Source organism: Elgaria multicarinata, chromosome 3 (genome assembly GCF_023053635.1).
Source record: "Elgaria multicarinata webbii isolate HBS135686 ecotype San Diego chromosome 3, rElgMul1.1.pri, whole genome shotgun sequence".
NCBI lineage: Eukaryota > Metazoa > Chordata > Lepidosauria > Squamata > Anguidae > Elgaria > Elgaria multicarinata.
This window is the reverse complement of record NC_086173.1, coordinates 3,953,578-3,969,476: the sequence shown is the minus strand read 5'-3', so window position 1 is coordinate 3,969,476 and position 15,899 is coordinate 3,953,578. Positions and strand designations below refer to the sequence as shown.

Genomic DNA, 15,899 nt, shown 5'->3' with positions numbered 1-15,899 from the left:
AGGTGTCCCCGTCCCCACCCACCCACCCACCATTTGTCCTCACAACAAACCTCAGGTTCTCAAGGTTAGGCTGAGAAAGGCCACCCAGGAACCTTCATGGGCGAATAGAGATCTCTGGCTCTAATCCAAAATTTTATCGACTACACCACATACTTAAATGGATATAATGACTTGGGACCCACTTTTACGTTTGCCGTGCTTGCCCGCCTGAAATAAAGGTCCTTTTCTTCCCTTTGCTCCTGCCCCCTTCACCATAATAGGAGAGATTTCTCCTCCAGAGTCTTCTCCGAGCATACTGACAACTGTTTGGAGGAAATGAAATTCTGCAGTTACCTCCTCTTGCTCTTCCTCGCTGTCATCATCACTAACTACTGGCTTGGCCCGTGACCCACGGCTGGTACGTCGGCGGCCCTTCATCCGGTCTTGTGCTTTCTCCTTTCTGCCCAGTTTTATTTTCACTTTGACAGACCGAGCTGGAGGGGGAAAAGAAAGAGAAAACCATGAGATTGGATGAGCCTACCTGTTTCCCCTTAGCCAGAGCTTAGCCACACATGCACACATCTATTCATTCCATCTCTTCACCAAGGTAGAACTCCAGGACATTAACCCAGCAGCATCTATAAGTTTGCCAATTGCTTCCTCTGCCGTTATCCACTTTACTACATCATCTGAACGCCACTTTTTGTTCAATAAGCAACGTGGCACCACAGTCTTCCTGGCTTTGAGAAACAACGAAAAGGAGCTGCATTGCTACGCTAAAATCCCTCTTTCTCATAAAGAAAAATCAAGACGTCTTTTATTCACATCCGAATCAAGGACATCCCAAACAGCGACAGCAGGAGGCTGTCCTCATACGCCCTGATTCTCTACACACCAAGTGTCAGCTTTACTGATGGTTTGGTTTGGCTTTTACCCCCTTTCAAATATTTAATCTAGTCAGCATATCTTTGTGTATACTGTCTGCTGTTGTATGTTTTTAAATTTTGTATATTGTTTTTAATGTTTTATTCTTTTGTAAACCGCCCAGAGAACTTCAGCTATGGGGTGGTATAGAAACGTAAACAACAACAACAATAGAGACATGATAGCACTCTTCAAATACTTGAAAGGTTGTCACACAGAGGAGGGCCAGGATCTCTTCTTGATCCTCCCAGAGTGCAGGACATGGAATAACGGGCCCAAGTTAAAGGAAGCCAGATTCCGGCTGGACATCAGGAAAAACTTCCTGACTGTTAGAGCAGTACGACAATGGAACCAGTTCCCTAGGGAGGTTGTGGGCTCTCCCACACTAGAGGCCTTCAAGAGGCAGCTGGACAATCATCTGTCAGGGATGCTTTAGGGTGGATCCTGCATTGAGCAGGGGGTTGGACTCGATGGCCTTGTAGGCCCCTTCCAACTCTGCGATTCTATGATTCTATGAAACACACACACATTTCACAAAAGAAACTTAGGAGAGGAAGCAGGTATAAAGCTACTTACACTCTGATTCAGATCCTTCCTCTTCTCCCTCCTCCTCTTCTTCACTCTCCTCACCTTCGCTGTCTTCCTCTTTTTCAATCTTCTGCCTCACACTGGTGAAGACAGATTGCAGCACAATCGAGTCTTCATAAATCTGTAGGGAGCCACAAGGGGAGATGAATATGGAAACTGCGTATGGTGCAAAGACCTAGTTCCACAAAACTAGCCCCTGTATCAACCCTTATTTCACATTACGTATTTCTTCGATTGTAAGACGCCATCGATTGTAAGACGCACACTAATTTCAATACCACCAACAGGGAAAAAACCGTAAGACACACCCGCGATTCGAAGGCGCACCCCATTTTTAGAGATGTTTATATGGGGGAAAATGCGTCTTAGAATTGAAGAAATACGGTATCATGATGTTTAAAGAGCGACCTATTCAGGTTTAATACTGACAGTACTTCATATTTACATAGGGCTACTGAGTGTTCAAAACACTTCACACACATCTTGTTTAATCTTTCCTACAAAATGTAAGAGGGGCAAGTATTATCCCCATATTGCAGACGGGACGGGACATGCTGCTGGCTCTAAATGGATTAAGGCACAACAGGCAGGTACCATCAATCACTTGAAATGGTTCTCAAGATCAGATATGTAATCCGGGTTAATTGGATGAGTTTTGATATAACTTTGATATAACCAAAGGATATGTAGAGGTTGCTCCCATAAAGGCCAGAGTCCGTAAAAGATAGAGCCAAGCTTTTGAGTTTCACAGAAGAATTCTCCAGATAATTCTTACATACCACAAATCTAAGAAATCCCCACACCATAGCAAGGGATAGCTTGGTGCAACCTCAGAACTTGCTTACATGCACCCTGCTCACACACCATGGCTCCGTAAGAAGCATCATTCCAATTGTCTCAGAGTTGGGTATCACAGCAACCGTTGATAAAGAGTCTACCATCAAGTTCGGACGGTTCTAACTTAGTTCCAGAAAAAGAGATCTGGTTCAACTCACACCATGGGGGGACTGAGAGGGATGCAGTAAGCCTTTCTTTTCAGGGTCCCTATCCTGCACACTTAGCAACACTGGGAAGAGTCTTACCAGAGAGCCTTCAAGGTTGAAAGTTTGTGCGTTCTGACACAGGAGCATGACGTCCTTCTCCAGATCATTCAGGCTGCGGTACTTGTGGTTCCGGATGCGCTCCTGGAAAAGGGGCAAAAGGGGCACATTCCTGGTTGTGTTTGCTCACTGGCCACCAGCATTTGAAGAGGTTGTATTTTATCTTCTCCGACCCTATTTTTGACAGTTCTGGATTGAAATGACCAATACACAACTGATTTCGTAGCACATATAGGACAACGGGTCACAGAAGGAAGAAGTGCTGACATCCAGAGACAACGACAGCATCTATTACAGGGCTTTAACTAGGCTGTTACAGGAGATTTAAAAAGGTTTTACTGGATTTTGGGACTACAGAAGAAACTGAAAAAGATTGGCGCCCCGAATGATGAACCAAGTTATTAAGATAGGAAAGTAGTGGCTCAGCTGGAAGAACCTTTCAGACATCTTTGCACTCAAGGACAGAAGACATTATTAATGTGTGGAGGCATTAAGGGAAATCATTAATTGCTCTACTCAACTGAGAAATGGTTGGATCTTTGCTCATCCAAGTAATGCCTTTTATTGTTTACGCTGAAGCCAGTTTGAAAGGCTTGGATACAACGGCTATTCCAGAAAGCTGAAATGTAGAGGGGAACAAAACAAAAAACAACCCGCCCACCGCTACAGCTTGTTAGGAGCTCACTGATGACAATACTCAAGATCACACTAATGGACATTTCTTGTTCCAAAGTGAGAGGCCCCTTGAAATATCTACATTTAAATGTATATGGTGCAAGCCCAAATTCAATCAACCACTTACGTAGAAGATGCAAAAATGGGTCGTTGTACTGGGAAGCTGGAATTGGACTCATCTGGACGTTAGAAACTTTTAATTTTGTGAATATTACAAAGATTTTGCACCATTCTACCATTCTGGAAATTGATCATTTATATCAATACCTCACCTTTTAATGCATTATCAGAGTAGCTTACAATAAAATATTAATACACCATATACTAAACTAAAAACAACGGCCAAAGGAAGTGAGGCAGGTGGCTACCAGGAGGAGGGCCTTCTCTGCTGTGGCACCCCGGCTGTGGAATGAGCTCCCTAAGGAGGTTCGCTTGGCACCTACATTATATGCTTTTAGACGCCAGGCGAAGGCCTTTTTATTCTCCCAACATTTTAACAATCTATAAATTTTAAATAACATGGTTTTAAATTTGTAATTTTGCATTGCTGCTGTTTTTATCTGGTTGAGCTTTTATATTGTATTTTATATTATGGTTTTATACTGTTGTTTTATACTTTGAATGGTTTTAATTTTTGTGAACCGCCCAGAGAGCTCCGGCTATTGGGCGGTATAGAAATGTAATAAATAAATAAATAAATAAATAAATAAATAAAAAAGCAACATCCTATTTAACACCAATCAACAACAGTTTAAAAAAATATATGGTATTGATGTCCATTGTCCCAATGTTCCAGCGGATGTGCATCCTTGCTATAGCAAGTGCCATGTAGTCTTCCCCTTACAAGCCATTTGTACTACCAGAAAGCATCCTTAGAAATAAGCAGAAAAATGCTGCGTCTGCCCAATTTGGCTGATCCCTGTTCACTGCCCCCTTAGTGGCAATTGGTACTAAGATACAAAGCTCAAATACTTCGTAATCTGGCCTTTCAAAGCAAGGGGAGGAAGGAAGAGTACATCTTGCAGCTGTGATCACTTCAGTATGGACCTGCGTTTCCCCAGTTGGAAACAGCAGCATGGTGCTATCCCAGCTTTAACAGCCCATAATAATTGCCTAACACAGCACTACAGTGGTGGCTTCCAGTGCCATTTACCCTCTGCTTCTCACCTACAGCCAATGATCTCAAGTGAGCTGCAACCGGCACTGCTGGCATAACATGATGGATTTTGCGCCCTGCTTAGGACCGACAAGAGGAACATTGCCTTAAACTGTCGACCATCTTTGAATGATGGAAAGGCGAGAACAGCAAGACGACTGCTGAGTTGCTATTAGCATTCTCTACGGGCAACAGGAAAAGATTACCTTTATTTTCTTGAAATCCACTGGTTTGCGGATGAGTTCATAGTACTCTGGGAGCTCCTTTCGAGAAGGAAGTTGGATGAAGACTTCGCTAAGCTGGCGTCCACTGCTGCTACAAGACAAGAAAAAGGAAGATGATTAAAAAGCAGCCTGTCTCCCTTCTGACAATGAGGGGCAGCTCACCATCTCCACTGGCCATCAGTAGCTGTGAAGTCCCCACAACAAAACAGAAAGATGACTCTGCCTAGAAGGACTGAAACGTTCTGCATTTAATATGGCAACACATCAATGGCGGACATACGCTGTCTAACCACACCACCACCGATTGGTTGAGAGACAGGCAAGCTAGACATTTATTTATTTATTATTACATTCCTATTCCACCCTTTTCCCTCTTGCAAGGAACCCAAGGTGGCATACACAATCCTCCTCATCTCTCTTTGACTCTCACAGGTAGGGTAAATTGAGAGTCAATGACCGGCCCAAAGTCATCCAATGAGCTTCATGGCTGAGTGGGTACAAGAACCTGGGTCTCCCCAACCCCAGTCCAACACGCTCACCACTACACCACACCGGCGCTCTTGTGTCTGGATGGCACCATTTTGGCTACAGAAGCAATGGCACCTCATGCTGACAACAAGAAGGCAATACTGAGCTCGCTTGTCAACACCTGATTTCTATCTACCCATTATCACTTTCTTCTACTTCTGAGATATTCAAATGTTGAATTAAAAAAAATATCTCTGGAGAACAACACACCGACCCACCAACTCTAGTCCAGGTTCTGCATGATGCGAAAATGAAATGCAAATGATATGAATTACATGCAACTAATTCACAGTTTGCCTTTTAACTCATTATATGTGACATCCACCATCAATGGTGAGCAAGTTGGCTTCCCTTCTCCTTGAAGCACAACGCAGCAGAAATAGCGAAGCACGTCTATGCAGAGATTTAGCAAAGTGAACACTCACCCGGAGAGTAGAAATACAATTTAAAAAGAGGTATCTAAAAACATCCCCTTCTTCTGTTACCTGTCCTTATATTTAATCACAGCATCAACGATCTTCTTCATCTTCTTGGTGAGGTTGGGCGGGTTGGGTGACAGTTTCTCTGCCGGAGGTCTGCCACGCTTCTTCTGCTTCTTGCTGTCATCGTCTTTGTCCCGGCTGCGAGTGCTGGTAGTCGGGGTGGATGAGCTGACGTCCACGTCCCTCTTGCGCTTGCGGGAGGATTTCTTCTGGCGCACCTCCTCTTCGATCTCCTCCAGCGTGCCCTCTTCGATGGCCTACGGACAGGAGTGGCGGCCCGTCAGCCAGGTACAATGAACAGGATGCATGAAGGTACCACACCGTGAAATGGGAAACACAAACGTTCACACACAGCCAAGCAATCTAGCACAGTGAGTCATGGGAGGCCTGCGTGGGCTTCTTCCCACCAGACGCTACTTCCCGGGTTAACCAGTTATGGATCATGGATGGCTGTAGCTCCGAGGGTGGGAAAGGAAAGCTGGTTCTCTTACCTACGAGCTTTTCTTCTCGTGTTAAACAGGGCCAGCAGACGGGGACTTTGCAGAGGAGTCGGTAGAAACTATGCAGAGCAGGGTGTGGGGACGCCCCCTCCTGCCAGCTCGGCTGCAAAATTCTTCCGAAGCTGCAAAGAGATCTGCGCCTACTAACCACCAGTTAACCATAAATATTAATGCTTCAGACTGAACAACAGAAGAAGAAAAGAGGCAGGTGGGCTGCAGGCCATGTAGAACAGAAGTAGGAAAACTCAGAAGTAAAAACTGCACACCTTTCCTTTTTCTTGAGTCATACATGGCTAGAGGCTCTCACATATTCAGCATCCAGAGAAAATTAGCCCAAGGTTGCAATTCTGCCGCTCTTTGTAACATCAGCAAACTGGGGACGGGCTTTTAGGAGAAGAATGGCCTGCCCACATGGTTCTAGTCCTTATCACGTATTTCTATCAGTGCAAACTCTGATTCACAAGGGTTTCATAAGCCAAGACAGGCCAGGCCTCAAGTTGTTCACAGCTGACCTTTTGAGAGGGGGGGAAGGTCAACTTATGGGTGAGAGGGAGACGCAAGGCCAGTAAGGCCTGGATGCGGCCCGTCACGCCTCTGTGTCTGAGGGCTCTCCGAAAGAGGGAGGGAACCAGAAAAAGAGGCTGAGCTTTGCTTTCGGAACCTGGAGTCAGGGCACATCATGGCAGCTGGGAATATATTGGTCCCAACACCACAGATGTCTGTGTTTCTTCCCCCCCCCCCATTTCTCTCACAAACCCTGTATGAGTGTTAAAGAATGAGATCAGGGAGAATACAAGGCTTAAATCATTACTTCTAATTCCTAGGTACAAGTCTCAGAATTGTAGGGATACCGATTATACGAAACTTTTAGATTCCCAACTGCCGGCATCAACTGACTGGATTCTTGGCATTCTCTCTCGGTCCTACTTCCATGTGCCACGGCCTGACCTTCCATGCATTTCTCACATCACATTTACAGCACTACAGCTTTTCTCTGGGATGGCTGGGAGCCAAAGGCCTCATCTGGATGTATTCAGCGAAGATATTATTTATTTATTTATTTATTTATTTATTTGTATCCTGCCTTTTACAAAGTTTAAAACATACATGGGGGGGACGGGACAAAACCATAAATGTTTATGCACAAGCCTTTCTGCCTGCGTGCTCCATCCATGCTCTGCCCCTTCCCTTCTTGGCACAGAATGATACAACACTCCCTAAGTTAACTGACTATAGTTTCTTGTCACATCTAAACTGGCAATTATGGTCAACTGGAGCACAACAAGCCAGGAGCTTAGATCAACTTCAAGTTGTGGTTTAAGATTCTGGCTTGTTCCAATTCTACCCATAGAATCCCAGTTCAGGATGAGAATTTACCAGATTACTATATGGTTTTCCCCTTCTTAATGAGTCATTTACTTAATCTTTTTATTCTTAGTTGCTCAGGAACTTAGAACTTGGTCCTACTTTCTGTGACAATGTGTTATCCCTTAAAAATATACATTTGCAGGCTTAGGGATTTAGACCTGTGTGCTTTTATTCCAGCATCATGGGTGTGTATTTCATTTGTTGGATCTCTTGTTGGCGTTGACCTACTTATCAGCCTTCAAAGCATTGCGCATTTGGATTTTATTCCGTGCAAGTTATATATGGTTGTAATAAAATGTACATATGACTTGTGCCTAAACATTAAGAGTTGAGTGACTTAACTATACCAATGGTGTGCTCTTTCGCGCCTTTGGGTTGCCTGTGCATCCTGTTAAGAGGCAGTGGGCCGGGCTTGAAGGACACGCGGCATTTGAAACCAAAACTTCCTGTTGCCTTTTTAAGTTGCGAAGGGGAGGGGGCCGTTGCTCAGAGGCCAAGCCTATGCTTTGTATGCACAAGGCCCCAATTCAATCTTTGGCATCCCTAGATGAAAAGGATTTGTGGAAGCAGGATTAGGAAAGATGGCTGCCAGGCGCGTCAGAGAACTGCTAGTAGCCAGAATACAGTATCAGGCTAGATGGACTAATAATGGTCTAAGGCAGCTTCATATGAGGGGTCGATTCACCCTCCAGCTTAAAGTAATTACTTAAAAGTAATTCTATGGGATGGGGAAGAGAAACTGATTGTAGAAATTACCCCCTTAGGCTCAAAACTTCCCTTCAGCCTATCTCCAACCATCAGCCAGCTTAACACTTGCGCACGCGCACTGCTCTACACTGAAAACAATCCCGGGCAGCATAAAGGCATTACAGATGCGTGGCCACTGGATGCCCCCTGCTCCAGGGTTTTGGGGTTTGGGAAATGGTGATGGGTAACATGCTGGAAACCCCCCCCAATCCAATATACACAATTGCAGAAGTGGGGTGTTCTCTGCCTCTCCAACCATACCCTAATTCTATTTCGGTTGCAGACATGTCCTACACACACACACACACACACAACACACACTTGTCAGATAATCTGCTGGAATCTGTAATGTCATCTCCTGCGGAACTGAGACTTGGTGCCTGAATGTCTCTTATTGATTCTGGTCAATTCGGGGAAGGGGGAGAGAACAGGCAGAACTGAGGCAGGTGGCTTTTAACTGACCGTAAGGAAAAGATTGGCACCTAGAAAACTGCCCTGACTCTCCTGTAGACTTGGGACACCTACAAATTCTGCCTTTGGTTTCTCAGCCCCGCCCCTGTCTTCCCAAAAATATGCAGGTGGCTCACCTGTATTCATAATGGTCCTCCTTAATCACACTCTAGGTATTGCACTTCAGCATGGGCTAACACAGGAAGCACTGCAGAAAGTTCAGGTACACGTTGCCCTCACATGTCCCTCAGAATTGGTACCAGAACAAAAGGATGGGCAGGACTGAGGCTTTCTGTTCACTTCCTCCTAATGCCTGCCTGTCTCACTCCCTAGCTCAGCCAAAGCTGCCTCCAGAGAAAGGAGGATGGGATGCAATTACTCAAGGAACTATGGATATGTGTGGCTTCTATTTTCTTTGTTGGGGCCTCTGTGTCAATCAGTGGGAAGGAATGTAAGATGTCCAGAACATTAGTTGTGAGACACCGCTGTTCCCTCCTCTGTGGCGCCTCTTCGAGACAGCATCAGATTACTCAGGTTTGCCAAAGGTATGGGTGAAGACCATGCTAGATCCTTGCAAAATATCCGATTCACAAGCACACCTGTCAAGAAATGCTGAAGATGCTGTTTGGGCTCTTATGGAAAGTGTTGTGCACTTTAAAAGCGCACAAGTTAATAGTGGAGTCCAATGACAAAGTTTCCAGGAACTAAAAGATTTTTTTTTTCATGTTCCAGAACAGAAACGCTATTTCTCGTCCCATGCAGTAAAATGACAAACGCCTACCTCACCTCTCAAGGTATATAAAAACAACTTCCCTCTCATTGGGATGCCCAATTCATTAGAAACCTGATGTCTGAGTTACAAAAGTCCTTTACATCTTTCCTAGGGAATACAACCTTGTTCGTTCCTTCCCTGGTATTCTGGCCAATGGATCCACTATCCAGCTGTGGACTTTCCAAACTCTTGCGTTCGTTCCTCAACAAGCGCTCTTTCTCCCTGCCACCCTCAAACATGGTGTAAAACAGAAAATGTGGTCTTACCTTTTTTGTTTCTACTTGTTTGATAGGTAGCGGTCCAGACATGGGGCATGTTTCTTGCCCGGCCAACAGGGGGCAGATGTTGAGGAAAGTGTCTCTGGGATGGACTAAGAGGTCACCATCTCTTCCTCTGGACAACCAGTTATTCCTAGCCTAGCAATGAAGACCCCACACAGCAAGCACTCTAAAGAGCCAACAGACCATCCCCAAACATACAGGTTCTGGATTACTGCCCATTAAACAAGAAGAAGGAAAATTTGTACCTCAGACCAAATGTTCGGTTCTATTTGTTGCTGGGCAATTGTCCAGACACTGAAATAGTTAGGGAGGTCCACGGCACTAAAATTAACTTATACACAAGGCAATTTCAGATACAGTCAGTGCACAACAGCAAGGTTTCTAAAATATTTCTCAAAATACCACACAGAACTCTGAAATATACACCTTGATCCCTCTTAGTCTATCTACTCAGCATACAGGCAACAAATAAAGCTGAATAGCCCACCTGAACAGCCCAGTTATAGGTAGGCCTATAGCTTCAATGCTCAAAGACTTCATCTGCTAATACACACAAGTTTAAAATAATCCATTCTTTAAAAGCAATCATTTGGACATCAGCATATTCCAGGTTTGGTTTTAGAAGTCAACTTGATCCTATAAGAACTGCTCAAGCAAATATTCTGAAATTCCAACAATCCCAATTTTAATGTGAGAAGTCCACTTGATGGAATGAGAACTTTTGGATGTGTGTTGACTTTTGCCTTCGTCGGCAGGTATTTTACAACCTGCAGGAATTCAGATTTATTGTCAGCACTGTGCATTTCGCAAAGGATTGTCCACAGAGGCTTCTGCTGCAAAGGAAATTTGTTGCCGTTCCATTGAACCTTTAAATACTAGAGCTCCCACATTATAGTCCAAAAAAGATAGTAAAAGTGTTGAGCAGCGAGGTTTCAAACCCAAATTGTGACCGGTAAGCAACACTCCACTTGATGACCAAGGTCCAAGCTGGTCTCCAAAAGCTCAAAACACCAGAACATTTCTACATTAACACAGAAGTGTTGCCTGTATGAATTCTGAAGCAATGGCCCTTCTAGTCTAGAAACCTATGGTGAATGGAAGCAACTCTCCAAAGTCTTTCCCTGCCTCTGGTCCATTCCATAAAATCATAGAATAGTAGAGTTGGAAGGGGCCAGCAAGGCCATCGAGACCAACCCCCTGCTCAATGAAGGAACCCACCCTAAAGCATCCCTGACAGATGGCTGTCCAGCTGCCTCTTGAAGGCCTCCAGTGTGGGAGAGCCCACAACCTCCCTAGGCAACTGGTTCCATTGTCGTACTACTCTAACAGTCAGGAAGTTTTTCCTGATATCCAGCTGGAATCTGGCTTCCTTTAACTTGAGCCCGTTATTCTGCGTCCTGCACTCTGGGAGGATCGAGAAGAGATCCTGGCCCTCCTCTGTGTGACAACCTTTCAAGTATTTGAAGAGTGCTATCATGTCTCCCCTCAATCTTCTCTCCTCCAGGCTAAACATGCCCAGTTCTTTCAGTCTCTCTTCATAGGGCTTTGTTTCTAGACCCCTGATCATCCTGGTTGCCCTCCTCTGAACACGCTCCAGCTTGTCTGCGTCCTTCTTGAATTGTGGAGCCCAGAACTGGATGCAATACTCTAGATGAGGCCTAACCAGGGCTGAATAGAGACGAACCAGTACCTCACGTGATTTGGAAGCTATACTTCTATTAATGCAGCCCAAAATAGCATTTGCCTTTCTTGCAGCCATATCGGATTGTTGGCTCATATTCAGCTTGTGAACTACAACAATTCCAAGATCCTTCTCGTTTGTAGTATTGCTGAGCCAAGTATCCCCCATCTTGTAACTGTGCATTTGGTTTCTATTTCCTAAATGTAGAACTTGGCATTTATCCCTATTAAATTTCATTCTGTTGTTTTCAGCCCAGCACTTCAGCCTATCAAGATCACTTCCAAATCATTAATAGAAATGTTGAAGAGCACTGGGCCCAGGACTGAGCCCTGCAGTACCTCCCCCCAGTTTGAGATGGTACCGTTGATAAGTACTCTTTGAGTCCGATTCTGTAGCCAACTGTGAATCCACCTAATAGTTGTTCCATCTAGCCCACTTTTAGCTAGTTTGTTAATCAGACTGTCATGGAGCACTCTGTCAAAAGCTTTGCTGAAGTCAAGATATATGACGTCCACAGCATTCCCACAGTCCACAAGGGAGGTTACCTTATCAAAAAATGAGATCAAATTAGTCTGACAGGATTTGTTCTTCAATTGGCTTGAACCTGAAACCTTGTACATGCAAAGTATATGCTCTGCCACAGAGCTTCAGCCCCTCACCACATCCGGAGAATCTCATTCAGGGGAGACAGGCAGGTGCCAATCAGAACTTGAAACTGATGTGCAAGACAGATAACCTCACATGACATCCTTGTTCTATGGAAGTTACAAGAAGGAGTTGCTTTGTACTGACAGATCACTAGTTTATGTAGCCCAGTAACATCAACTCTGACTGGATGTGGCTTACTCAAAGCCTCAGGCAAAGATTTTTAGAAGTCTTCAATGGGACAGACTTTGCAGAAATCTGTCAAGATTAAATACTCTCCTGAAGATGGAAGCATCTTGAGCCACCTTCTCTAAGAAAACAGTTCCCTCTTATCGGTTCTGGGATGGTCTCCATGCTTACTCAGAAACAGGAAAAGGAGGGACCAGCTCTGCCCAAAAATCTTGAAACCAAAACTCTGAGCCAAAAGCAATTTTCTACAGTGTAGGAGGCTGGAACAAATCTCTTCAACAACACTTCTTTTATGTCCTTAATGCAAGTTAGAATATTTCTAATGGTATAAGCCGACTTAATTACTATAGCTACAGTATATGGATTTCCTTAAAGCCAGATCCGTCTTTCTGTGCCCTTGGTCCACAAGTCTGGATGTTGCCCTCCGGCAGGAATCAGGAGACTATGATAAGGAACACAGCAGTTTCATATATGTTAAGTAACAAGAATGACTGAGGCTGCAGGTGGAAGAACAAAGATATCTTTCTTTCGCTTACTTCAAGAAGCTATAAGAAATGTCTTGAAACCTGGGTTCAAGGAGATGCCCTTGAACAGCAGGATGGATGGAAGGAAGTCTTGATACTGAATTTCACAGCACGATCCTCTGATTCCAGGCAAAAGCTTTCGGTAGGTTGAGCAAATCAGCCTCATGTCTCCTCATTAGCTGTGCAATTCTTCAGCTTGAATCATCACTCTCTCCCCTCTACCTCAGCATTTGGGTTATTCTGCAAAGGAAAAAGATCCTAGCTTGTTCGGCAGCAGACCACAGCTAACTAAGCCTGCTCTTTTCTCTTGTAGTAAGCAAAGAAGTGACTGGCTCTCATGAGGAAGGGTGATGCCCCCTAGTCTAGCTCAGGGCCAGCTACTTCTCCCCCACCTCCCACTCCCCGAAGTCCGTCCTCCTACTGACCAAAGAAGGAGAGCACCCAATCTCTGGATCACTGCCCAACAACAAGTAGGATGAAATGTTTGCTGGGACAGGCAAGAAGAAGGTACACCCAGCTGCATAGCAAGTAGTTTTTCTGCATCTGAAAAGTTTGACATCTGTCAAGGAGATCAATTGAATTTAAGTTTAGCAACATGGTTCCACACAGTTGAGTTGCGAATACCCAACGGAAGTTTTGTATGGTGTGGAAGATGCCTATTTTAAGACGTTCTCTGATTTTAAAAATTTTTAAATTTTAAAAAATGACATTGATTTAATAGCTTCCTAGGATATCTCTGGTGATTGTATAATAAAGGAAGCGCCGTTATCCAATGGAATAGTTGCTAGCCCAATCTCAGCTGACCATCAAAACTTCCAATATTGGGTATTTTCTCAACATTCAGACACACAGACAGACAACACAGACACAGGTAGAAATAAAATTTTAGAAAATCATTGGAGAACGATGCTGTACCATGTATACCTTGAGCCACTGCTTCTCAGTCAGCGAGTCGCTATAGTCCACTTCCTTACGGTGACGGGAACCTCGCCCAAACATCTTCTCTTCCTCTTCCTCACACGTTAGTCTTTCCACTTCAGCATCATCTTTAATGATCCAAGAAGGCAACTCATCTTCTTCCATCAGCCGTGGCTTTCGCTTTGGATTTCGAGCTTCTTCTCGCCTGCGATCCAAGTCCATGCGCTGTAAGGAGAACAGTCTATGGTGAAGGCAATATATCATAGAATGATAAAACAGCAGAGTTGGAAGAGGCCTACAAGGCCATCAAGTCCAACCCCCTGCTCAATGCAGGAATCCACCCTAAAGCATCCCTGACAGGTGGCTGTCCAGCTGCCTCTTGAAATCCTCTAGTGTGGGAGAGCCCACAACCTCTCTAGGTAACTGAGTCCATTGTCGTACTGCTCTAACAGTCAGGAAGTTTCCCCCGCTGTCCAGCCAGAATCTGGCTTCCTGTAACTTGAACCCATTATTCTGTGTCCTGCACTCTGCGAGGATTGAGAAGAATCATAGAATCACAGAGTTGGAAGGGGCCTACAAGGCCATCGAATCCAACCTCCCTGCTCAATGCAGGAATCCACCCTACAGCATCCCTGACAGATGGTTGTCCAGCTGCCTCTTGAAGGCCTCTAGTGTGGGAGAGCACACAACCTCCCTAGGGAACTGATTCCATTGTTGTACTGCTCTAACAGTCAGGAAGTTTTTCCTGATGGTGAACAATATTGCATTGGCCATTCTGGTTACAAACTCAAAGGCATTTACTTGGCCCTGGTGTCACTTTGCCATTTAAAGATACCGAAGCCTCCTGCAGTTTTATTATCTCAGTTAATTAAGGGGGATTCACTACGCTCAGGATGGTTAGCACTGCATGCGTTGTGTTAGCAACGTGCCGGTTTGATGCCAATGGGAACAACAGCAAGCTCAGAGCCACACGGTTTTGAAAACAGCAAGCTCTACAACTAGTCAGGGGACTGGAAAATTTGCAAAGCAGCGGCAGACATGGAGCAGGTGGAAGAGGCAAAAGAAGAAAGTGAGGGATAAAAAATAGTATTTTTCCTAGTTAGTGGTACAATCACAGCATGCAACCTGAGTGATGTTTCTGCTGAAAGATAGTGGGGCTACACCAGCAGGGATCATGATAGAAGGGTGGGATTTGTCACCAAATGGAGATGGGAGTCCAATAGCATGCCCTGTCCAGGAGGCAAATTGTGTCACACGGCATGGGTGAAGTTACAACCACGGTTGGGATTTTGCAGCTATCAGTTTTCTTCTGCTGCTTGGTCAGCACAAAGAATAGAAAAAGACTGCTGATTCATTCATTTATTCTCAGTGAATATCTCTTATCTTGTGAAGATGAATGAGATTTGGGGTGGTGGGGACTAGAGGATGAAGTGTGTATCTAAATCTAAGCTAAAATCTAAATAAATAATGGGGTGGGTGGGTTGCTTTTTCCCTGAGAAGGACCCAAAGAGTCATTCAGGTTCCCATTGTTACTGCATTCTGGGCCAAAAACACAACACAATTAGAAACAAAAATGTGTTAACACACAGTCTAATGCTTTAGAACATAAAAAGGCACTAAGAATCACTATAAACTACGCACAGAGCACTGGCTTTTCATTAGAAAGGCGGCCTCTGAGACAGTGGCCTAGAGGGTGAAGGTTGGCTGTTGTCCTGAATACCCTTGTAAATAAGCCTCACTGCCATCGATGAAATCTATTTCCAAGATAACGGGTTTTGCAGGCCAGCATGTATGCTCAACAACTTGCTGAAAAGCAAGGAAGCCATTTCAACTCCGTTACAAAAAAGGGTTTATATAACAGAAATGCACATGTTTAAATGGAAAAAAAATATGAATTGAGCTCTACCTGTCAAGAGCTCCGCCTCTCCCTAAGGACACCAATCAGAGCAGATGCAAACCTGCAAGCTCTCCACCAACTAAATCACCTCACATCTGTTATTAGTTATATGAATATCAATGTTCGTGCACTTATACTGCAGAAGCAAAGGCATAAAAGGTGTAGTTTATCCGAAAGCTGCCACCTCCAGCTGCTCCCCACCCAGCGTAAGCCTAGCAGGTGAAGGAGGGGGGGGGAGCTAACCTCCCTCCCCTTACCGAATATAATCTCC

At 44.6% G+C, this 15,899-nt stretch overlaps 2 protein-coding genes across 13 annotated transcripts in view; one reads left to right on the top strand and one right to left on the bottom strand.

Annotated features, from left to right (window-relative positions):
* KLF1 (KLF transcription factor 1) overlaps nt 1-11,348 on the top strand; it is a 34,313-nt gene extending 22,965 nt beyond the window's left edge. Inside the window, exon 5 of the transcript XR_010025150.1 lies at nt 11,330-11,348. The gene's annotated coding sequence lies outside the window, so the exon portion shown is untranslated. The remainder of the gene's footprint in view (nt 1-11,329) is intronic.
* The window catches only part of SMARCA4 (SWI/SNF related, matrix associated, actin dependent regulator of chromatin, subfamily a, member 4), a 98,151-nt gene that overhangs the window by 543 nt on the left and 81,709 nt on the right, over nt 1-15,899 (bottom strand). For 4 of the 12 annotated variants that reach the window (XM_063119084.1, XM_063119089.1, XM_063119085.1 and 1 more), the window contains 6 exons: nt 13,729-13,956; nt 5,660-5,913; nt 4,629-4,737; nt 2,574-2,675; nt 1,480-1,612; nt 334-473 (listed from right to left, as the gene is read on the bottom strand). In XM_063119084.1, the coding sequence (XP_062975154.1) occupies nt 334-473; nt 1,480-1,612; nt 2,574-2,675; nt 4,629-4,737; nt 5,660-5,913; nt 13,729-13,956 (966 nt within the window). The remainder of the gene's footprint in view (nt 1-333; nt 474-1,479; nt 1,613-2,573; nt 2,676-4,628; nt 4,738-5,659; nt 5,914-13,728; nt 13,957-15,899) is intronic. The other 8 variants (XM_063119087.1, XM_063119092.1, XM_063119088.1 and 5 more) reach the window with 3 other exon arrangements.